Here is a 25808-nt window from a genome sequence, read left to right on the forward strand (position 1 = left end):
TCAATGGGCCACTTGGCTGGACTTGCCCCCCCAGGCCTAAGGCTGCCAGCCCTCCCCTGACTGGCCTTCACAGCAAAGAGCACATGGAAGAGCAACGGATGAAAGGCAAAACCATAGAAAATTCCCAGCTCAACTCATCAACCAGTCTGCTTACCAACCAAATTAACCTGTCCAACAGTATGTGTAAAACAGGGGTTTAGTCAGCACACATTTGCAAATGCATGCATAAGCTGCAAGGCCCCTTCACGACACCCTGTATTACTTGCAGTCCTAACCCTTATAAATTTATGAGAGTCTCCACAGTGGAAGCACATGCATTCTAATGGATAGATAAAGGGCAGGTGGGCCTGGAGGTAGCCCGATCCTCCTTAAAAGCACAGGGGAACATTGGACACCCAGCACATAGCACAATGGCAGCAAAGGTGCCCAATGTGTCCCCTAACCAAATTACACCAGTAACAAACAGATGACTCTTGCCCCCACCTATAACTGGCCTTCACAGAAATGAGCACATGGAAGGGCAATGCATGAAACACAAAACCAGAGAAAATCCCCAGCTCAACTCACCAACCAGTCTGTTTACCAACCAAATTAACCTGTCCAACAGTATGCGTTAAAAACAGGGGTTTAGTTAGCACACATTTGCAAACGTATGCATAAGCTGCAAGGCCCCTTCACGGCACCTTGAATTACTTGCAATATTAACTCTGACAAAACTGTGATAGAGGCCAGATTAGCTTTCATGTAGATTCTCTCAAGTAGGGCTATGGCGTTGACAGGAAGCTTTCTTTGGAGCTGGGCCCTGAGAGGAAGCTACTGTAGAGGTCACCTAGGAGCTTAAGAGTCTGTGGTACTAGGGGTTTCCACAGCGAGTCCGGAATTGCAATGTGCGGCAATTAAAACACGCCCAGAAAGTTAGAGAGATCCCCAAGTGTCGAAAGACAGCTGTAAGCCGTTAAAATGCCTGAAAACTGCCTCAGTGTGAAAGGGGTCTAAATTGCTACGCTAAACAGTCAAAGTGATACAAATGATAAAGAAAAGTGTCCATACAGTATACAGAAACAGCTCATCATGTTCTCCAAAAAAGAAACAGTGATTGTGAACAAAGTCTTTTAGTAAGTGTCCAATATGGGTGAGCAGATAATTGGTTGGAACCTCACCCAGGTGCACCTCCACAGTGAATCATATAAAATGCTTCCTTACCAGAACTCTAGACTCCAAAATATAAGGGTCTAGATAACGTGGGTAGTACCCAGAAGATCTGATTGATTCCCTCTGTTTAGGCTGAAGGAGATGGCGTCATGGCTGAAAGTAAAGATCACTCTGAATCACAACCCATAGAGAAGAAAAGAATTGCTCACATAGTGTAAAACTGTATAATGCTTTATTAAAATAAAGTAATGCTAAGAACTCACAGAAATCCAGATTTAAATCCAGCATATAAAATTCAATAGTTCCCGGGAACTGGTCCGCATGTACAGGTTCAACTTACATGGTAACATCACAGACATGGACTCCGCCCTACATGTTTCATCAGAGTTGATGTCATCGGGGGCATGGAGTCCATGTCCGTCACCACTCTGATATATATTTTCTGGAGCAGAAAGGGCACAGCTGTCCCCGCTAATAAAATCAGATTACCCACAAGTATGGCTGCCAAATCTGAACAGATGGCCAAGCCTCGGTTTAAAAATAAGATGACCACCTTTTGTACCGGAACAGATGGCCAAGCCTTGATCTGAAAACAGTATGGCCATCTTTGCAACAGAACAGATGGTCAAGCCTCGGTTTTGAAACAAGAGGGACACCAAAGGACAATCGGACCTCGTTCTGGATAGAAATGTCAAAACCTCGTACCAGGATGATAAACCCGGTCTAAAATTGCTCAAGCTTCATAATGAAGATGGGCTCAAGTTGAATATAAAACGTTGTATGATCAGAAACAGATTTTTGAACCAAGAACATGGTAATAGCCTAGGTTGTAATCAATTGGGTACAACACCTTAAATGTGAATACCCCCCAATGGTGTCATGTCTGGATTGTTATGCTATCTAGCAAGAACAAATGGTCAGAATCAGAGAATATATGTATCCCATGATTTGTCAATAAGAAAATTAGGTAATAAAATGTTGGGGGGAGGGGATATGCCTGTCCCCTTTCTGCAGAGAACCCCAGTACAATCCATGAATAGTTTATATCAGAATTGACCTCATATAGTATATATTAAATGTCATACATGAATTCAATTACATGATGTATAGTAATTAACATATAGAGTGAAAATACCTCTGTTCGATCAAAAAGTCAAAACCGTTCAAGAACTATTGATGAAAGCGTTCCCAATACCATGGGGGACAGAGGATTTTAACTCATGAATCCATCTAATCTCCATTTGAGAAACACCCTTTTTTGTTGATCCTCCTCTCCAAGGTGGTATGTATTTATCTATCACCACAAAGCAAGTTACCCTAGGGCAGTGTTTCTCAACTGGGGTTCCGTGGGAAATCTACATTATTGCGGATGTATACCGCCAATCTTGTCCTTAATGCGCGCTTACACTAAGAGCACATGAATACCCGATGCTACCTCTGTAGTTCTGGCCCCTATAAGGTCAGGGGGTGAAGCCGGGAAGGAGTGCAATGAGCAGGAACGGGAGCCAAAGAAGGAGGAGGTCTTATATGGACGCGCTGACTGGGCAGGAACAAGTGGCTCAATCCGCAGGTGAGCTCTTACAGTGGCTCTCTGCCTCCCCTCTGCACTGCACTGTGCAATGTGCTCCGATGGCTCTCTGTTTCACCTGCACTCTGCATTACCACAGCTATAGGAGTCATATAACTGTGGCAATTCAGATAGCATGAGGGACAGAGAGCCATCGGAGCACATGACTGGAGGTTAGAGATGGGGGGTGGATGGACAAAGCTGGCAGAGGCACATGGGCACTGGTAGGTTTCTTGTCAGGGCCAGTACAAGGGCGGAGCCTAGCGGGTGCTGAAGGCAGTACTGAGCCACTCCTCACTGATAAGAGTAATTGGGACACCTGCTGTAAAGGAGGACTCTGACTGGGACACCTGCTGTAAAGGGGGCTCTGATTGGGACACCTGCTGTAAAGGTGGCTCTGACTGGGAAACCTGCTGTAAAGGGGTCTCTGACTGGGACACCTGCTGTAAAGGAGGACTTTGACTGGGACACCTGCTGTAAAGGGGGCTCTGACTGGGACACCTGCTGTAAAAGGGGGCTCTGACTGGGACACCTGCTATAAAGGGGGCTCTGATTGGGATACAAAACCATTCAATTTCAGTTGAAATTTCAGATTAAATTTGTGTATGCTTATCTCAAGTTCAACCAACAATTGAGCATCCGTGCAGAAAAAAAGCAAGCCCAGGTTTCACATTAAGGAGGTAAGTGGTTTTTTGTTTTTACAATATTTATTCTATTATTTGATACAATTTCTTTAATGATGTTATATTTACAGTTCGCTGATCAGATCCAGTGTTCCGTGAGCTGTAGATCTGAATTTTTTTTTCAGGGGTTCCCCGAGATCTCAAACTTTTTGCCAAGGGTTCCCCAAAGGCAAAAAGTTGAGAAACACTGCCCTAGGGTCCCTATTGTGGCATTGTGCAGAATGTTTGGGTATTGTGTGTTCCCTTTTACCTTTCTTGATTTAATTGATATATTCATTCACGAGTACTGAAAAAGTTCTAGTTGTGCTCCTCACGTATTGCTTGCCACATGGACATGTGTCTACCCATAATAGATACTCCCCTTTAAGAGATGAGGACATTTATCTTATCCATATATGATATGAGATGGGGATACATATCATGAACCCCCATACAGCCACAACCAGTATTATCCCACACAAAATGGGTGGGGTTCTCGCAAGGATTTTAGGGGCAAAAAAAGGGGCCTGAACAAAGAGAGGGACTAGAAGGGGAGACAAATATGAAGGCAAAGGAGACAGATGAAAAAGGGAGCGGTATTAACAATCTTAGTAAAACTATCCTTAGACATGAAGAAACTCTTGTGTTGGCTAAGGGTTTTCAATTTGTTCTACCTAAACAAATTAACAAATTTATATATTTATTGATATCCACAAATACATCTGTAAAATTAACGTACATAAATACATTCTGTCCAATCCCACTTCTATCAAAACAGCTGTAGAAACAGGTTCTATGAGACACTCAGGTCTTTCTAAGGCAGGGACATACGGTGAGGTCAGTGGCTGGTGAGGCACTGGCTAGTATCAGAGCCAGATACACACAGGTTACATACACCATGATCGTTAGAGCAAGAGCAATATTTCTAGCACTAGACTTCCTCTGTAACTCTAAACATTTAATCTGTAAAAAAATGTAAAGCGTCGCCTATGGAGATTTTTAAGTACTGAAGTTTGGCACCATTCCACAAGCGTGAGCAATTTCAAAGCGTGACATGTTAGGTATCTATTTACTTGGCGTAACATCATCTTTCACATTATACAAAAAAAATCGGGTTATCTTTAGTGGGTTTTTTTTTTTATTAGTATATATTCATGAAACAGTTTTCTTCCAAAAGAAACACATTTGAAAAATTTCTGTGCAATTCCCGTGTTACATAAAAAGTTGAAACAACCACCATTTTATTCCTTAGGGTGTCTGCTAAAACAATATATATATAATGTTTGGGGTTTCTGAGTAATTTTTGGGGTTTCTAGCAAAACAATTATGATTATTACATGTAGGAGAGAAGTGTCAGAATTGGCCTGGGTGCCAAGGGGTTAATTACCATAAGTAATATACAAATAATTATTATATATTGTTTTTAAGGTAATTTACTATATTTTCAAAATCTGTACTCAAGCAGGTGGCTTGACGGACAAATTACTGAAGTTTGAAGTTACAACTACAAACCAGTAATTTCACAGTAAATAGATAAATAATAAATTTGTATCTTATAACATATAGCATAATAATATATGATTTAGCTTGATTACCAGTACCTTTTCAACAGCAGCAGATTCTTATTCTGCCTCTTAACTGTGTGAGAAAAACATGGGATCGTGGGTAAATCTTATACCCATAAACCCATGTTTTTCCTTGTAGTTAAGAGGGCTGGGCTGGAAGGGAGCATTTGTCTTTTAGACACATGCCCCTTCTATGACACTGCAGTGAGAGGCAGTGAGAGGCGTTCCTCCACTGCAGCATTTTTAATGGACAGCTGGGGCTAATGGTACTTTTTTATTTATTCAGTGCCTCTGACAATAAGTGAGGAGAGGCATTGTGAGCTCAACCTCTCAATCTGCTGCAAACAGAGTGTGCCAGCTTGTATTTAAACTGGCCACTCTGTATGTAGCTTCTGACAGGCTGTGCAAGGAGCCCCATATCTCCGGAACCACAGGTCATAGGAGCCCAAGATTTTTACCAGTAGTGGGGTAGGATTTAGGCTTTTTTTGTTCATTGAATTAACCATAAAAAGACCTCCTTCTAACCCTTCATTTGATTTAGGCCTAAAAAAAATTATGTGAGAGGAAAGATCTTGTTATTCACCCTGCGGACAAAAGGGGCGGTATTGTCATTTTAGATAAATGCAACTACCAACAAGAGATTCTCAAAATCCTTGGCGATTAACAATCTTATGAAGTATTGAAAGGCATTCCTACACACACATATAAAAAGAAACTTGTTATCCTCATTGATAAAGGCTTCAAAGGTAACATTTTAGACCAAAAGGAAATGGCTTATCTAGTACCTACCGCTCCACACATCGCCACAATATACTACCTTCCTAAAGTTCACAAGGATACCTGCCACCCACCAGGCCGCCCTGTAATAAGTGGGATTGATTCCATCACAGTCAGGGTTGGCAAATATATTGACTTTTATTTACAGCTAATAGTGAAAAAAATACCCTCGTACCTAAAAGACAGGAAGGACAGTGCACAACTTTTGAATGACATTGCATGGGATGGGAGGAAGGTTTGCTGGTGGCAGCTGACGTCGCATCCCTATACTGTACACATGCATATCCCATAGTTTAGGATCAGAAGCGGTTAACTGCCTACCTTTCAAAGGAAGTTGATATACCTCAAACTCAGAAGAATTTCATCATGGATCTGCTCACATTCACCACAACCCATAATTATTTCTGGTTTAACCACCAATATTATATTCAGAAGAAGGGTTTGGCCATGGGGGCTAAGTTTGCCCCTATTCTGGCCGGCCTCTTTATGGCCAAGTGGGAGGAGAATGTCGTCTATGCCTGTGCTAGACCAGAGCTTGTCCTTTGGGCTAGATACATAGACAACGTCCTCCTCCTCTGGAAGGGCGGTCGGGACTCTTTAGAGCAATTTATACGTTTTTTAACTCAAATGATTGAGGCATTTCACTTTCCTTTGAATTTGACAGGGAGAGGATCTATTTTCTAGATCTAGAGATCTGAGTAGAAAACAACAAGTTGGTCAAAAGTACTTTTTTCAAAACAGACCGTAACTCATACATACATAGGGACAGTTGTCACCATAAGACTTGGTTAGAATCTGTGCTCCAAAGTCAGTTCATCAGACTGAGACGTAACTGTTCTAAGGTCAGTGATTTTGACATACAGAAACCCCTTCTAAAAAGTAGATTAATTGAAAAAGGGTACAATGCAGCAATTTTAGATAAAGAAATAAGCAGAGTAAGGAGCCTCAATAGAGATTCCCTAATAGCGGACAAAGTAAAAAACAATGAAACTCAGAAATTCAAGTGGTCTTTCATTACATCTTTCTCTAGACATAATTATCAAATAAAAAAGATTTAGGTCCACTACTTCCAGACAAACTAGGGGTTATCTTTAGGGGACTGCCAGCACTACAGGCAAGTATAGCTCCTAACCTAATCCCTCTAAACTAATGACTTTCTTTCACAACCCAGTGGGATATTATTCTTGTAAAAAGTGTGCAGTATGCCAAGTCAGTATCAGTGGCAAACGGAAATCATGTACCTTCTCTACCACAATGGCCAAATCATATTCCATCAAACATTTTATTACATGCACAACTAAGAATGTTGTGTACCTTATTACTTGTTAGTGTGGCAAGCAATACATGGGGAGAACAACTTTTTCAGTACATGTGAGCGAACATATCAATTATATCAAGAAAGTAAAGGGAAACACACAGTACCCAAACATTTTGCACATTGCCACAATAGGTGATAGATACATACATACCACCTTGAAGAGGGGGATCAACAAAAAGGGGTGTTTCCCAGATTGAGGTTGGCTGGATTTATGAATTAAAATCCTATGTCCCCCATGGTATGAACGTGGATTGGAACACAAATGCTTTGGTCAATAATTCTTGAATGGGTTTTGACTTTTTTGATAGAACAGAGATATTTTCACTCTATATGTTAATTACTGTGCATCGTGTGATTGGATTCATGTATGTATCATTTAATATATACTATATGAGGTCAATTCTGATATGAACTATTAATGAATTGCACTGGGGTCCTCTGCAGAAAGGGGACAACCACATCCCCTCCACCCAATTTATATATATATTTTTTCATTTGTTTTTACAAATTTGTATACACAATTTGTATTTTTTATATACAACATTTTTTATTATCCAAATTGTTTCTTGGCAGATCATGTGATACATATACCCTCTGATTCTGACCATTTGTTGGTGCTAGATAGCATAACAATCCAGACATGACACCATTGGGGGTTGTTCACATTTAAGATGTTGTACCCAATTGCAACCTAGGTTATTACCATGTTCTTGGTTCAAAAATCTATTTCTGATCATACAGCTTTTTATATTAAACTTGAACCCTCCTTCATTATGAAGCTTGACCGGGTTTTTCATTCAGGAACAATGTTTTGACATTTCTATCCAAGACGAGGTTTGGTGGCCTTGTTTCAAAACCGAGGCTTGGCCATCTGTTCTGTTGCAAAGACAGCCATCTTGTTTTCAGATCGAGGCTTGGCCATCCATCCCAGTACAAAGGTGGCCATATTATTTTTAAACCGAAGATCGAGGCTTGGCCATCCGCTCTGATACAACGGCGGCCATACCTGAGAGTAATCTGATTTGATTAGTGGGGACAGCTGTGCTCCCTTTCTGCTCCGGACAATGTATATTGGCGTGGAGATGAACATGGACTCTATGCCCCCGATGACATCAACTCTGACAAAACGTGTAGGGCAGAGTCCATGTCTGTGATGTTACCACACAAGCTTACATGTGGACCAGTTCCCGGAAAATATTGAATTTTATATGCTGGACTGTATCTGGATTTCTGTGAGTTCTTAGCATAACTTTCTTTTAATAAAGCATTATACAGCTTTACACTATGTGGGCAATTCTTTTCTTCCCTATGGGTTGTGTTTCAGAGTGATCTTTACTGTCAGCCATGACACCATCCTCTTCAGCCTAAACAGAGGGAATTGATCAGTTCTTCTGTGTACTACCCATGTTTATCTAGACTCTTATAATTTGGAGTCTAGAGTTCTGGTAAGGAAGCATTTTATACGATTCATGGTGGAGGTGCACCTGGGTGAGGTTCCTACCAATTATCTGCTCACCCATATTGGACACTTACTAAGAGACTTTGTTCACAATCACTGTTTCTTCTTTGGAGAACAACATGAGCCGTTTCTAGATATGGACACTTTTCTTTATCATTTGTATCACTTTGACTGTTTAGCGCTGCAACTTGTGTTATTTATTAGCTGAACAGTGTGACTGAACTGTGGCAGCCAATTCCTGTACTTTGGAATCCAGCCGGGAGAGGCTGATTTTTATAAGGCTCACGTCATGCTTGTATGCCTTCTCAAATCTAGAATTGTAATAATCCAAGTCAGACCTAGTTGGCAGTGATAGAATATAGTTTTTGAGATCCCAGTCCTTCTCTGTTTCCAGGGCTAGCATTGGAGATCTAGAGTGCCCCGTGGAACTAGGGGCAGGACTCCCTCCCCACCATTGAAACAGCTCAAGTGAGGGAAGGTAAGCCCACTGAGTATATAGTACGAGGCAGGAAATGCACTCATCAAGTCCTGTGCTCCCGGGGATGATGCAGCAAAGATGGAGGCAGGTGAGGCTGAAGAGTGAGTGGCCCCCCTAGTGCATTCTACTGTTCACTGTGATTGAAGCAGGATGGTGGAGAAGTGGCCAGTCTATCCTCAGAGGTAATGAGGTCTGGGTGAGGAAAAGGCAGAGAGCTGATGTCCAAGGCTGGAGCCTCTGTGAGTGATTGCAAGCTCCTAGAATGGTGCAGCAGTGCCAGGCAGTGGCTGATGTATTGGGATGCAGGAGGCAAACCCGCCGCCATATCTGCCCAATCCCATTGAGATCGAGTGGCGGTGCTGGGCAAACAGGGAGCTGATCTTACCAGTCTGAGACCTGGGGAGGCTGCCAGAGGATTCGGAAGCTTTCTTCCTTCCCAATGAGCCCGAGGGTAGGATGAAGGAACCCATAGGTGTGCACAGCCTATTGCAATAGGATGTGCACCCCAAAGTATGCATTTATTCACTAAATAGGAAAATATGAATACAAAACAGGGATCTGTGTTAGGCCCAGACAAATTGATCTATATTTTGCAAATATCTTGACAATTGTCCATAATTCTCCATAAACATCCCCCACCCCCTTCTTTGCTCCCATCCCAGATAGAATGCAATTGTGCTGCAAGTTTGAAAATGACTTGCTAAGCTATTGCTAGACTTGCCAGGCTTCACAAATTTGTTGCACAATTGCAGCAAGTCTGCATTGCATGACTCCAGATCAACTTTCTTTGCAAACATTCTGCAAGTCTGCTGCAAGTTCTGGTTCAAATATGTTGTGAAATAGTCATCCCACCATAGGGGCACTGTGGCTGAATTTTCATGCTGTAGACTTGCAGAGCTCTTGCTGTAGATTCACCACTGCAACTTTGCTCTTGCTAGAGATTTGCCATGCAAATTTGCTACAAATTGGAAGTGTCAACTAGAATTTGCGCTTCAAGTGCTCTGCAAGTTTACAACTTGCCAGTGAAAATGTGCAGCAAGTTACATAGTAAGTCAGGTTGAAAAGCAACACAAGTCCATCTACACCAAAAAAAAAAAATCATCCAATCCCATATACACAATCCTTCACCCACAGTTGATCCAGAGGAAGGCGAAAAACCCCAGCAAAGCAAGCTCCAATTTGCTACAGCAGGGGAAAAAAATTCCTTCCTGATCCCCCGAGAGGCAATCACATTTCCCCTGGATCAACTTTACCTATAAATGTTAGTACCCAGTTATATTATGTACATTTAGGAAAGAATCCAGGCCTTTTTTAAAGCAATCTACTGAGTTTGCCAGAACTACCTTTGGAGGGAGTTTATTCCACATTTTCACAGCTCTTACTGTGAAGAAACCTTTCCGTATTTGGGTATGAAATCTTTTTTTCCTCTAGACATAAAGAGTCCCCCCTTGTTCTCTGTGAAGACCTTAAAGTGAATAACTCAACACAAAGTTCACTATATGGACCACTTATGTATTTATAGATGTTGATCATATCCCCCTTAATCTCCTCTTCAAGAGAGAATAAATTTGGTTCCTCTAATCTTTCCTCATAGCCGAGCTCCTCCATGCCTCTTATCAGTTTGGTTGCCCTTCTCTGCACTATGTCCAATTCCCCAATATCCTTTTTGAGAACTGGAGCCCAAAATTGACTTGCATATTCCAGATGAGGTCTTACTAATGATTTGTACAGGGGCAAAATGATATCTCTGTCTCTGGAGTCCATACCTCTCTTAATACAAGAAAGGACTTGCAGCTTGGCATTGCATGCTATTATTGAGCTTATGTTCTACCAAAACCCCAAGATCCTTCTCCACTATGGTTTCTGCCAGTTGTACTCCCTCTAGTATATATGAGGCATGCATATTCTTAGTTCCCAAGTGCATAATTTTACATTTATCAACATTAAACCTCATTTGCCACTTAGTTGCCCAATTAGACAGTGCATTGAGGTTGGCTTGTAAATTTGAGACATCCTGTAAGGACATTATTCCACTGTATAGCTTGGTGTAATTTGCAGAGACAGAAATGGTACTTTTAATCCCAGACCATATATCATTTATAAATATATTAAAAAGTAAGGGTCCCAAACACTGAACCGGAATCAGTGGGTACACCACTGATAACCTTAGACCATTCAGAATAAGAATCATTAACCATTACTCTCTGAATTTGTTTTTTTAGCCAATTTTCTATTCATTTACAAATTGATCTTTCCAGGCCTGTAGACTTTACCTTACACATTAGTTGTGTGTGGGGAACTGTGTCAAAGAATGGTTAATGGTTAAGCTAGGGAGCCAGCAGGGATGCGGGGGTGACACTTGAGGAAGATACTCAGTAGAAGATTGGAAAAGCTCAGGAGATCCAGTGGCAGTGGATCAGAGGGTCTAAGTGATAGACTGGGAGCTCAGTTGAGTGAAAATCTAAACAAGGAAATTGTGAAGGAAGTGAAAGAGTTAATTACAACCTTTGTTAGAAAGTGTTCAAGATTGTTACCATAGGAGACAGCGTGTCTTACACATGCAGATGTGGTGTCTGGCTGGGTGCATTTCCCTGCATGGCTGTCTACCTATAGAAGTCTCGGAGTCTGCTAATTAAGATTGCAACTACTAAAGTGTCCTGGCCCTAACCCTCTTTCCCACAGTTCTGTTTAAGAGAAAATAAATCTCTTTGCATTCAAGAAGTGTCTGGCGACCATTAATCTACCTTGTATTGCACCCACCATGCCCCGTAACCCACTCTACACAGAAGGATGTCAGCTGTCCCTAACTCTGTAGATCACTATTAGGCCTAGAGAGGCCCGGGACTTGGCTACACAGAGTTACCCTTTTTTGTTATTTTTTGAAGTTCACGGATATTTGTAATAAAATTCATCAAATATTTTATTTACGACTGTCCATTCCAGTTGTTGTACGGTACCACTAAAATCCACCATAGCCTCCTTTTCTCACTTTCTCTTTCAAATATGGAAATTGTCTGGGCAAAATAAACTTGAAAATAAACTTGAAAATTGCTCCTGCAATAAGAGTATGTCCCATTTGAGTCAATAGGATGTTAGCATACAGGCAAGGGCAGATTCTAGATATTAGATTTTCATTAGCAGGACTGCAGACAGCTGTGAAGACTGAAATACAGATTTAATTAACTGACTTTCATTACTTTATTTATTGATTAAACTATATGTTTATTTATTGTATTATTCAGGATTCAATGTGAATCATTTGGACATTGCACCTCGCTATGCCAGTATTCTCATGGGTATTTCCAATGGTGTTGGCACTCTGTCAGGCATGGTCTGCCCCCTCATTGTAGGAGCCATGACAAAACACAAGGTATGGTGATGTCACTACTAACTGCATAGCTAAGTACTCTGATACCACTTTATGACCCTGAGAAAACCATATATTGTGTCCTTGGAACATGGTAGCACCCAGCTTTTTTGACAGAAAACTGTCAACTGTGCCTGTCCATGCAACTTACTAAGCAGCCAAAGCCACAGATTCTACGATCACACTGCAATAACCCAGTAAGTAAGAGAGAGGGTGGAGAAGAAGTTCACTCTCACTTACTAGGTTTTTTAATTTTAATATACTGTATGTATGGAATGTTGGAGGGCATTTATAATGACTTCCCAGGTAAGGGGTACATTTGAGTTAGTCACTAATAGTAAAAAAATAAAATAAAACGTTTAACACTAACATGGTAGATTTGCACTGACCACCAATAAAATGGGGGTATTTAGACTAGCCATGAATATGAACAGAGGTAGCCTGCAATGATCATCAATGTAACACAGAATTCTGAACTCACCACTAATATATAATTTGCAATGTTGACTTCTATAAAAGGGGCATTTATGCTACCACCATTGACAAGGGGCTTTTGTTAGAGGAGGGGGGTCCCTTTATCTATATGCCGTGCTGTGTTCTATTTTCTGAACTGTTGCAAATTCTTTGATGTGCTATATGTTACATACTCAAGACTGCTGGACTCTGTACAATGTGCTTTACATCACATATTCTGGACTGTAGCACTGCACTCACTACAATGCACTGTACATTACGTATTCTGGACCACTGCACTCTGTACAACGGGTTGTGGAAAAGACTGCCCTTAGGGGGATGGTGCAGGTGGTAGTATGAGTAAGGGATAAACAACAAAAGTATATATAAAAGTAGATAATTTTATTACAAAATAACAATGACATACACTAGAAATTCCTATAAAATATTTCTAAAATCATTAGAAAGGATAACAATGCATATAATGTTGCTTTATTCTTGGATCAACACCAAGAAATCCCAAACCTATACAACAGGCTGTACAAATTCACAGTAGATAATAATAGAATCGCACTACAGCATTGACTCAATAATGCATAATCGATCAATAGTGTTATCCATGAACCGTAAACAAATATAACAAACAAATAACCACAAATGGCATATTCTCAAAATTATGAAAAGTAAGGTTGGTAAATGCAAAAATATGTAGTAAAATGTCCAAACATGTAGTCAAACACCCGTGAAAAAATAAATGAAGGAAACTGCCAAATTAAAAAAGTCCATCAATATGAGAGACATATGAAATCTGTCATGACATGGAAAATATTGCGTGCAGTCCACCACCAGTGATAAAATTAGCCAACCTTACCAACCTTACTTTTCATAATTTTGAGAATATACCATTTGTGGTTATTTGTTTATGTTATGTTTGTTTACAGTTCATGGATAACACTATTGATTGATTATGCATTATTGAGTCAATGCTGTAGCGCAATTCTATATTATCTACATTTTTACACTGTTTTTGTTGTGCAGGAGAATTGCTGCTTCTTTCACATTATTTGCTAATTGTTTTAATTTTATTTATTTGTGTTACAATACATTATTTTGGTACACCTTAGTGCAGTTTTTTTTTCTCTTTTTTCTTGTACAAATTCACACTCTTCACTACTTTGCTCTGTACACTGTGCTGTATGTTACACAATCTGGATCACTGCACTGTGCATATTGTGCTTCACGTCACACACACTAAAGGCCAGATGTTTGCTATTTGCTATGTTTGCTATTTTATGTGTATAACTGAAAGAGGAAACTTTTCTAGAAATTATTAACCATTCTTTTTTCACTGTACTTTTCACATCCAATGCAGACCAGAGAAGAGTGGCAATATGTCTTCCTGATTGCATCCCTTGTTCACTATGGCGGTGTAATTTTCTACGGCCTCTTTGCTTCAGGAGAAAAGCAGCCATGGGCTGAGCCAGAGGAAACCACTGAAGAGAAATGTGGTTTTATCCATGAAGATGAGCTTGCTGAGGAAAGTGAAGATCAACCTCAAAGCTATGGTGGTGGCTATGGTAGTTATGGTGCCACCCAGACCACTAATTTCTCCAATGGAGGCTGGCCAGCAGAATGGGAGAAAAAGGAGGAGTTCATCCAGGACCAGGGCAAGGACCCCTATTTATATGGGACAGCTGCAGAAAGGGACTTGTCTTGAAAATAAAAATATACAAATGCCTAACTAAAATGACAGCAATGTCTCTACTTCAACTGAGGATAAGCAAGAATCTAACAAAAGGTGACTGGTGTTGCCAAGTCTCCCCACTTCACATGATCATGTAGCTTCCTTTTTATTGTTTTAATACATCAATATATACCATAAAGGGTTGAAGGCAGTGCCTATAGTGCCCCCTTCTTCAAAATTGCAACTTTTTCTGTGATGTCCAAGGGCCCATTCTCTTTCTGGTATCAGTAATTTGCTTGTTGCTTGTGTAGGTTGTCACAAGGCTTGTGTCTTGAAAATGTTCATCACCTTTATAAGTGTGTAAGCAATAACGGATGAGTGTGTTTTATCATTGATATTGAACACTAAGTTGCAAATATATACTTTCTTGTGATATGTTCTTTATTCATACTTGTTAATGAACCAGAAATGAAACCATGGACACTTCCATGGGCACACACCTCTCCAAGCAAGGCAAGACTGCCCAAATACTTCTAACATCGCTTTGTCTCTTCTATTTATTTTCTAAAGAGGTTTAATTAAATAAATATTATATAAATATAAGTATATATAAAAATATATGAATTCAATATATATCTATAGTAAAATGTCTCCTTGTTGGGAGACATGGGGTTATGTACAGTGCCCATGGCAGGCCCATTGTTTGTATGTCTTCAGTCTCCCTGAGTTCTTATACGCCAGGGCAATTATCACGTTCATTGAATGATCAGTGAAATACATTTACTAACATGGTGGATGTTGTCATTTTCCAGTCTTGGGGCTTATTTTTGTGATTGGCGTAATTGACAAAGCACCTTTTTGTGTACTTTTGTGTGCTTGCAGTAGTGGGTCAATCCATGGCATGCAGCATAATCCCTTGGACCGACATAACGACAAAATTTAAGACATCCATAACTGTCTTCCTAGGTTTTTTCACTTTCCACCCGAGTTAGCATCCCCATGTCCAGAGAATAAGTGCATTATACTTTACAGTCCTGTATGTGGCCTCATAGCACATTGCAGTAAACTTAGAAAAAATGATGCCCTCTGCAAAAGTCATTTCTTTATTAATACATACCAAGCATTTTGGATTTTCATGCCAAAGCCCTTTCTGGACTTTTCTGACCTTATCCAAAGAAGACAGCTGTCAACCTGTAATACCCTGTAAGGTCCCCTGTTCCCAGACACAGCATTTACCTCAGCATTAAAGCTGTTGATAACACAAATCACTTTAAGGATCTGTCTGGACATTAGGGGGGTCTTGCTGTTGGCTTAATGTTTGTCGTCATCAGCCAAACCCAGTACACTGTATACATGAAACCTACATCAGAGGGGAAACTGGGGCTGAAGATGGATAAGTTCTCTGGGAGGGGTAATGGTATTGAAGTTAAAATGAATTACTTTAATATGTGCAGTAACTGTACATAATAAAATATATTCCAGTTCACAATGTGATGATTCTTTTTTTCACTTATCTTTAATTTGACCAGCATAATAAAACAAATTGGAAAAATGAACTCTTAGTAGCCCAGTATAGGCACTGTACACTATATATACCTGAAAAAAACTACAACACAAGGAGGCTTATTATAGAACAAAGAGTAAAATCAGCCAGTAAAATATTAATGCATTCCAGGAAAAATTAGAGCTGCTAGAAATGCCACAAAGGGGATACATTTAAATATAAGCATAAGCAGGTTCAATATTTAATAAGTCATACCTACAACCGTTATATATATATATATATATATATATATATATATATATATATATATATATATATATATATATATATATATATATTCTCTGCATGGGTTTAGATTCATCAGTCACATAATGATATTGGCAACTTCAGGGACTAGGAGAACAACACAGCAAGCTACACACACATTTGAACACATATGATATGCATGTGTCACATTGTGCTGTTAGAGGGCATGATGTGTGTTTGGCAGAGCAATTGATTGGCTGATTGTGACAACTGGAAGGTAAATAAAGTAGGTGTGAATTATGTTAATGTGTAGAGCTGCTTGTAGAATAACACCCAGTGCATCAAGCTAAATTTGAACATTCCCAGTAGAGCACAATGGATATTTAAAGAGAACCTTTTCTCCTCACATTAGGTGCCATAAGGTGCCAGACTTTGATTAAAGCAATGACTGCATTAATATTAATTGTACATAATATTCCGGAAAAATAGGTTCATAAGTAGAGACAAACAGCTTTATGTAAAGTGTATCTATAAGCCAGATCTTTTTTTGTTTCTTCTAATTTTGTATAGAGTATGGATTGCTTAAAACAGTTGTCAAATTTTTTTGTTTGTTTTCTTTTTACCATTGGGGTGGTTTACCTTAAAAGATGTAGTGCTTACCCCCGAAGGAGCCGCTTGACACTTTGGATCCCCTTGTTGATGTGCCCATGACTTCGTGAATAGCAACATACTCCCTGACACACTTGGTGGGTGAAGGATATTTATTGCCAATGCCTGGATATCCACCCCTATGATCTAAGCAAGCCATATATTACACAGTTTTCTTTCCTTCAACCATGAGTTGAAATAAAAAAAAAATAGCTTGCTTCCCCCATCAACACTAATGGGGAAAAGAGGAAATCTCTCCTGCTGCTATTGTATTATGACAGCGGGAGGCTTACCTGCCATCATAATACAATGATCACTGCTAGCAGTTGTAACCATTGGTAGTGATCGCACAAGAAAAATCTAGCAGGCTGGTTGTACTGAAGTCGATCCATAGACAATAGCGAGAAGTACGTTACAACCAGATAAACAGAGGAAAAGAACAGTAAACAAGTTCTACTGCAAATATTAAACAATTTGAGAGACATACTGCAATGAATAAACAAGGACAAGAATGTACTGCAATCACAATGATAGGTATAAAACACAACCCCTTTTGCATTCTATTCTGGGTAACCCTTATGCCCCGTACACACGGTCAGATTTTCCGACGGAAAATGTGTGATAGGACCTTGTTGTCGGAAATTCCAACCGTGTGTAGGCTCCATCACACATTTTCCATCGGATTTTCCGACACACAAAGTTTGAGAGCAGGATATAAAATTTTCCGACAACAAAATCCGTTGTCAGAAATTCCAATCGTGTGTACACAAATCCGACGGACAATGTGCCACGCATGCTCAGAATAAATAAAGAGATGAAAGCTATTGGCCACTGCCCCGTTTATAGTCCCGACGTACGTGTTTTACGTCACCGTGTTCAGAACAATCGGATTTTCCGACAACTTTGTGTGACTGTGTGTATGCGAGACAAGTTTGAGCCAACATCCGTCGGAAAAAATCCTAGGATTTTGATGTCGGAATGTCCGAACAAAGTTCGACCGTGAGTACGGGGCATAACAGAGGTGGAGATATACCACACTGTCAGTTCAGCAGTCACTAGAAGCCTACCCTACTCTTTCTGCTGGCCAGCTCAATGGGGCCCAAAATGTAAGGTTGGTATGCTTTGCTGCAGCACAGAGGCAAGTATGAATGTTTTATAACTTTGAAAACCCCAAACGTTTTTTATTAATTATGATACTAAACACACACCATTTCATTTACATTGTCCCTTCTGTATGTCAATGATGACACTGTAATTATTTAACCACTTAAATACAGGGCACTTTCACCCCTTCCTGCCCAGGCCAATTTTCAACTTTCAGTGCTGTCGCATTTTGAATGACAATTGCACGGCCATGTAACACTGTCTCCAAACAACCAAACAAAATTTTTATAATTTTTTCCCCACAAATAGAGCTTTTTGGTGGCATTTGATCACCTCTGTTTTTAATTTTTTGCTAAACAAATAAAAAAAGACCGAAAATGTTGAAAAAAAAAGAGTTTTTCTTTGTTTCTGTTATAAAATGTTGTAAATAAGTTTTCTTATTCAATGACGAGCACTGATGAGGCTGCACTGATGGGCACTGATGAGGCAGCACTGATGAGGTGGCACTGATGATGAGCCACTAATATGTAACACTGATGGTCACTTATAGGTGGCACTGATGTGCACCGATAGGTGACACTGATATGCAGCACTGATGGACACTGATACGCGCCACTGATGGGCACTCATAGGTGGCACTGATGGGCACTGATAGGCTTCACCGATGGGCACTGATGAGGAGCCACTGACAGGTATTACTGATGGGCACTAATTGGCATCCCCAATGAGCACTGATTGGCACCCCTGGTGGCCATGGGTTGGAATTCCTGGTGGGCATGGTGTTGGCATCCCTGGTGGGCTCCCTTGATTAGTCTGCACTGATAATCAATGCGCTGATTATCAGCGCAGACCCCCCCCTGTCAGGAGAGCTGCCGATCGGCTTGTCAGCGTGAATAGAGGAAAAACTGATAAACAGCACTTCCTGGTTACCATGTGACCAGCTGTGATTGGACACAGCTGATAACATGGTAAAGAGCTTACTTCATAGGCTCATTACCAAGATCAGAGATGCAGTGTTTCAGAGCAACACACTGACTGCACCACTGATCGCCACTCTGCACACCCTCGCGGGTGCACATGAGCAGCTTATTCTGCTGGACGTCATATGACACCAAGTCAGGATATAACAACTACCCTTGTCATTTTGCATACTCCGGGCGAGAAGCGGTTAAATTTAAAAAAAGCATCTAAGTGCCTTTTTCTTAATTAATATACAGCTGTCACACGACCTACAGTATCTCACATAAGTGAGTACACCCCTCACATTTTTGTAAATATTTTATTATATCTTTTCATGACAACACTGAAGAAATGACACTTTGCTACAATGTAAAATAGTGAGTGTACAGCTTGTATAACAGTGTAAATTTGCTGTCCCCTCAAAATAACTCAACACACAGCCATTAATGTCTAAACTGCTGGCAACAAAAGTGAGTACACCCCTAAGTGAAAATGTGCAAATTGAGCCCAAAGTGTCAATATTTTGTGTGGCCACCATTATTTTCCAGCTGCCTTAACCCCCTTGGGTATTGAGTTCACCAGAGCTTCACAGGTTGCCACTGGAGTCCTCTTCCACTCCTCCATGATGCAGCTGGTGGATGTTAGAGACCTTGCGCTCCTCCACCTTCCGTTTGAGGATGCCCCACAGATGCTCTATAGGGTTTAGATCTGGAGACATGCTTGGCCAGTCCATCACCTTTACCCTCAGCTTCTTTAGCAAGGCAGTGGTCATCTTGGAGGTGTGTTTGTGGTCGTTATCATGTTGGAATACTGCCCTGTGGCCCAGTCTCCGAAGGGAGGGGGTCATGCTCTGCTTCAGTATGTCACAGTACATGTTGGTATTCATTGTTCCCTCAATAAACTGTAGCTCCCCAGTGCCGGAAGCACTCATGCAGCCCCAGAGCATGACACTCCCACCACTGTGCTTGACTGTAGGCAAGACACACTTGTCTTTGTACTCCTGACCTGGTTGCCGCCACATATGCTTGACACCATTGAACCAAAAAAGTTTATCTTGGTTTCATCAGACCACAGGACATGGTTCCAGTAATCCATGCCCTTAGTCTGCTTGTCTTCAGCAAACTGTTTGTGGGCTTTCTTGTGCATCATCTGTAGAAGAGGCTTCCTTCAGGGATGACAGCCATGCAGACCAATTTGATGCAGTGTGTGGCGTATGGTCTGAGCCCTGACAGGCTGATCCCCCACCCCTTCAACCTCTGCAACAATGCTGGCAGCACTCATACGTCTATTTCCCTAAGACAATATCTGGATATGATGCTGAGCACATGCAATTAATCTTCTTTGGTCCACCATGGCAAGGCCTGTTCTGAATGGAACCTGTCCTGTTAAACTGCTGTATGGTCTTGGTTACCATGCTGCAGCTCAGTTTCAGGGTCTTGGCAATCTTCTTATAGCCTAGGCCATCTTTATGTAGAACAACAATTCTTTTTTTTTCAGATCCTCAAAGAGTTCTTTGCCATTAGTTGCTATGTTGAACTTCCAGTGACCAGTATGAGAGAGCGATAACACCAAATTTAACAAATCTGCTCCCCATTCACACCTGAGACCTTGTAACACTAAAGAGTCACATGACACCAGGGAGGGAAAATGGCTAATTGGGCCTTATTTGGACATTTTCACTTAGGGGTGTACTTACTTTTGTTGCCAGCAGTTTAGACCTTAATGGCTGTGTGTTGAGTTATTTTGAGGGGACAGCAAACTTACACTGTTATACAAGCTGTACACTCACTACTTTACATTGTAGCAAAGTGTCATTTCCTCAGTGTTGTCACATGAAAAGATAGAATAAAATATTTACAAAAATGTGAGGGGTGTACTCACTTATGTGAGATACTGTAGCTCTTTCCCAGCCTGCTTGCAGAGAAACATTAGCAGGAGGAACTTCTAGTCCTCTGCTACTGGTCAAATGTTCAGAAAAAAAAAAAAAAAAAACAGCCTTTGGAATACAGAGTAAAAAATAAAATAAAAAAATAATATCAATAAACGGTTTTAAATTGGCATACAAATTTTTATTTGAAATTAAATCTTTTTTTTATTTTGTAGAAATAACATGGTGTGGGTGGTGGATTTCTGCCAGTCACAGGCTGTATCACTCCCCTCCAGCCTGTGTCTTAGAATAAGAGGGAGATGAAGCCACTATTAATCTACATGCAATAACCCACCCCCATTGTGTTTAGCTGGTTAGTGGGCATGGAGAAGGAGGGAGGGAGTGAGATGTCATTTACCACTGCGTATACACCCACATGTGTGACTCTATAGTTACATGGGCTGCTCAAATGTGATAGGGAGGAATGCTCAGCATATAAACCAACTGAAAATGGAGCATGTGCAGAGTTGTCACCACAGCTGCTAAATCCCTAGCTGAATTGGGGACATGAATAGAAGGTAGAGATAGAAAGCAGAAGGAACAACCAGTTTTTTTGCAAAATACAGAAAACGAAACTCATAGTGACTGAGTATGTATGAACAGCATGTAATACAGCTTTTGTTAATAGTTTTTTTTTTATGATGTTAGTCTAGTGACACTTTTAACCAGAGTTACAGCGATTACACCGTTATTTCTACCTAATTCCATATCCAAGGCGATTAGCGGTAAATGTAGGTTTTGCAAATGCTTTTTTAAAAAAAACTTACCTTGCTGTCCCCACCGAGCACACTCCAATCTTCAGTGTAGGCATCTGAAGCCCACTGGTATCTCCTTCCAGGATACGGCGCTGCTGACTATCTCACGCATGCACATATCATACGCGGCACGGTGAGACAATGCTTCGATCGGCAGATGCCCATTGACTCCTGGAATTGACACTCATATCCCAGAAAATAATGAGCGGGCAGACATGACGTACCTCATGTGGTCATAAAAGCGGAGGGAGGGGAGGGACTCCGCTTTAAGTTCCTGTCCCAAAGATACAACAGGGTGAGAGAAAATCTCTCCAAAACAAGGGGAAATCTCTTCCTAGACAGCTGTTACCAGAACAGATGTCCAGTATTTCCTCTTCCATCCTGTTCTGATGACAACTCTAAAATCCTAAATTCCCATTATTTTGTCCCGATTGCAATGACCATCAGGGCAAATAGTGAGAGTGAATCTATCACGTGGGGACACAGACAGCGGTAAACAATACATCAAACCACACTGCACAGACTTCCAGACAACCCCTGTGAGAGGGTGGGTTCTTGACTAAATGGTGGTGCCATATAAATCCAATAGAAGAAAACAGCCAGCTCTGAGACTCTGCTTGTCACCTTGATAAAGGGGCTGCTATGCCCCCAAAATGTTAACATGACATGCTGGCTGTTTTCTTCGATTATCAATAAAATCCTGATGGGGGTTCTAACCATTCATTATATCAAATGTAGTATTAACCCTGCAGGGTCCACTGGTAATAGCTGGTTCTTCCCTAACAGCAAAGAGGCTGCCCACCACCACCAGTCTATACACTCCAGGTCCAATAACTCACACATCTGTGATGCTGTTTGAATGTTTAATTTTGAAAGGCTAAAGGTTTAGCGCTGATCAGTGCCGGGTGTACCAATATGGCCTCCGCCACCTTCCTACTGCTGGAGTCCAGCTTCTTTCAAAATAGACCATGAAAACAGCATCACAGATGTCAAAATACTATATTTATTTATATCCGCTCACTTTATAGATAAAATTACTCTGAAATTCAAGACGTAGCTGGGTGTAGTAAGATGTCTGCTGCCGCCTTCTGACTGCAGTTGTTCTGTCAGATGAGCAAACCTGGTAGAGGTGGAACGCATGCGCAGCTGACGGAACATCACTTCTGTCACCTAATCTGATGGGTCGCGAATCTGACAGAACACCGCCTCAAATCCACCTGCTCAGCGGGGGATCTGTCCACTGATCCCCATTAAGCAGGCAGAGGACAGGTTTGTGTACACTCGGCTGTGCAGAGCAGACACAGACAGAGCCTGCTCTCCTCTATGGGCGGTCAGATGTAAACAGGAGTCTTTACGACTACTCTCTGATACTAGCACATATACAAAATTATCCAAAGATCCACTCTCATTATTCATTGTAGAAGCCCACAAACTAATAGATAGGGCCTCCTCAGAAGGTATTATCAACAAATCAGAAGCCTCCTTCTTAAAACATAATTTTTACCATAGGCCATATTTTTATCATCTACCCAAAATCCATAAAGATTCCACACATCCTCCAGGTAGACCAATCGTGGCCGCCATGGAGAGCATCACCAGCTATTTGTCCAGACTAATTTTTACAGCTATTAGCACAACAGTTACCCTCTTATATTAAAGATGGTATACATTTATTACAAACCCTACAAAACTACTCCCGGGAACCATCCTTTTTATGGCTCTCTTTGGATGTAGCCTCATTATACACCTCCATACTAGGGATGAGCCGAACCCCTCCACGGTTTGGTTCGCACCAGAACCTGTGAACGGACTGAAAGTTTGCGCAAACTTTAGAACCCCATTAAAGTCTATGGGACTCGAACGTTCAAAATCAAAAGTGCTAATTTTAAAGGCTAATATGCAAGTTATTGTCCTAAAAAGGGTTTGGGGACCCGGGTCCTGCCCCAGGGGACATGTATCAATGCAAAATTTTTTTAAAAACGGACGTTTTTTCGGGAGCAGTGATTTTAATGATGCTTAAAGTGAAAAAAAGGTGAAATATACCTTTAAATATCGTACCGGGGGGTGTCTATAGTATGCCTGTAAAGTGGCCCGAGTTTCCCGTGCTTATAACAGTCCCTGCACAAAATGACATTTGTAATGGAATAAAAGTCATTTAAAACTGCTTGCGGCTTTAATGTAATGTCGGCTCCAGGCAATATGGATCAAAATCAGTGAGACAAAAGGCATGGGTACCCCCCCCCAGTCCACTACCAGGCCCTTTGGGTCTTGTATGGATATTAAGGGGAACCCCGCACCCAAATTAAAAAAGGAAGGCCCTATATACTCTGAACAGCAGTATACAGGTGGTGCAAACAAGACAGGGACTGTAGGTTTGTTGTTAAGTAGAATCGGTTTGTAATTTTGAACTGGTACATTTTTAAAGTGTAGCTCCAGCCAAAAAAATCTATTATTAAGCTTTTTGGAAAACATAGGGAAGGGTTATCACCCCTGTAACATTTGTTTTGCTGTCTGTGCACCTCTTCAGAAGATTTCACCTCACTTTGTCCCAATGACAAATGTTTTTTGAAAATTTGGGTTTTTAGTGAAATAGGGATTAGTGATAAAGCATCAGTGGAGAGGAGACACATTTTTCCCATATTAGCTTTTACAGGAGAGAATTTCCCTTCCTAGGGGTAGATTTTATCTCACTTCCTGTTGTCTCCTTCTGTTTGCAAGTAGGAGTCGTTTGTAAGTTGGATGTTTGAAAGTAGGGGCCTGCCCTATATACTTTGCAGAAATTGGGGCCTTAGGTGTTGGTGGTGCCACAACACTGTAAGCCCTCACAGTTACTCTTGGTGGGCGCAAGAAATGGGTCCTGCTGTGAAATATTAAATCAAGAATTGTAATTACATGCACCTGTTGAACAGGGGCAGAAAAATTGGGCCTTTGGTGGTGGTGGTGGTGCTGGTGCCACAACACTGTAAGTCCTCACAGATACTCTTGGTGGGTGCTGGAACGGGCCCTGCTGTGAAATATTATATCAAGAATTGTAATTACATGCACCTGTTGAACAGGGACAGAAAAATTGGGCCTTTGGTGGTGGTGGTGGTGTTGCCACAACACTGTAAGCCCTCACAGTTACTCTTGGTGGGCGCAGGAATGGGCCCTGCTGTGAAATATTAGATCAAGAATTGTAATTACATGTCCCTGTTGAACAGGGGCAGAAAAATTGGGCCTTAGGCACTGCTGCCACAACACTGCAACCCCTCACAGATACTATAGTTGGAGCGCAGGAATGAGCCCCGCTGCAAAGTATTGCACCAAAAATTGTAATTACACTCCCCTGTTAAACAGGGGCAGAAAAATTGGGCCTTAGCCACTGGTGGCGGTGCCCTGAACCAAAAATGTTCTTACAAGCTATCAGCATGAAAATTGAGGAGGAAGAGGAATGTCACTCAGCATAACAGGATAGTCACTCAGCATTAGCATAGGCAGTCTTGAAGGGATCTCACATTAAAAAAAAAAAATATTCAGTTACATCAGCATAAGGTGCTTGGTAGCTGGTGATCCAAGACTGATTCATTTTTATGAAGGTCAGCCAATCGACCGATTTGGTGGACAGGCGCACCCTGTGATCGGTTACAAAGCCTCCAGCAGCACTGAATGTGCGTTCCGAAAGAATGCAGGACAGGCCAGTAGCTCAATTGCATACTGTGCAAGCTCTGGCCAGTGGTCCATCCTCAAGACCCAGTAACTCAGAGGATTTTCGTTGGGAAAGGTGTCCAAGTCTGATCTTGCCCCTAGGTATTCCTGCACCATGTGAATCAGACGCTGGCGATGGTTGCTGGAACCGATCAGACCTTGGGACTAAAAAATTGTCTGAACGCATCTGTCAAACGGCCACCTTCTCCACTGCTCCTTCTTTGACTGACCGAAGCCTCAGCAACACATTGTCCAGGAGGACCAGGAAAATGTAACCTCCCAGGCTCTGGAAACGCATTGCACAAACCTTTCTGCAACGCCTCCCGAAGAGGTTTCATTCTTTGCTCCCTCTACGACAGCAAGATAAGGTCCGCAACCTTACCCTTATAACATGGATCAAGGAGGGTTGCCAGCCAGTAATCATCCCTCCCCTTGATACCACGAATACGAGGATCCTTCCGCAGGCTTTGCAGGATCAGGTAGGCCATGCAGCATAGG

The 25808-nt window shown here is 41.3% G+C and overlaps 1 protein-coding gene across 1 annotated transcript in view; it reads left to right on the plus strand.

Moving 5' to 3' along the window:
- Nucleotides 1-15971, plus strand: part of SLC17A7 (solute carrier family 17 member 7) — a 312589-nt gene extending 296618 nt beyond the window's left edge. Inside the window, exons 11-12 of the mRNA XM_073602352.1 lie at nt 12221-12348; nt 14171-15971. Coding sequence (XP_073458453.1) covers nt 12221-12348; nt 14171-14515 — 473 coding nt within the window. The 3' untranslated portion in view covers nt 14516-15971. The remainder of the gene's footprint in view (nt 1-12220; nt 12349-14170) is intronic.
- Nucleotides 15972-25808: the final 9837 nt, after the last annotated feature.

This window comes from Aquarana catesbeiana, linkage group LG10 (genome assembly GCF_042186555.1).
Source record: "Aquarana catesbeiana isolate 2022-GZ linkage group LG10, ASM4218655v1, whole genome shotgun sequence".
Lineage (NCBI taxonomy): Eukaryota > Metazoa > Chordata > Amphibia > Anura > Ranidae > Aquarana > Aquarana catesbeiana.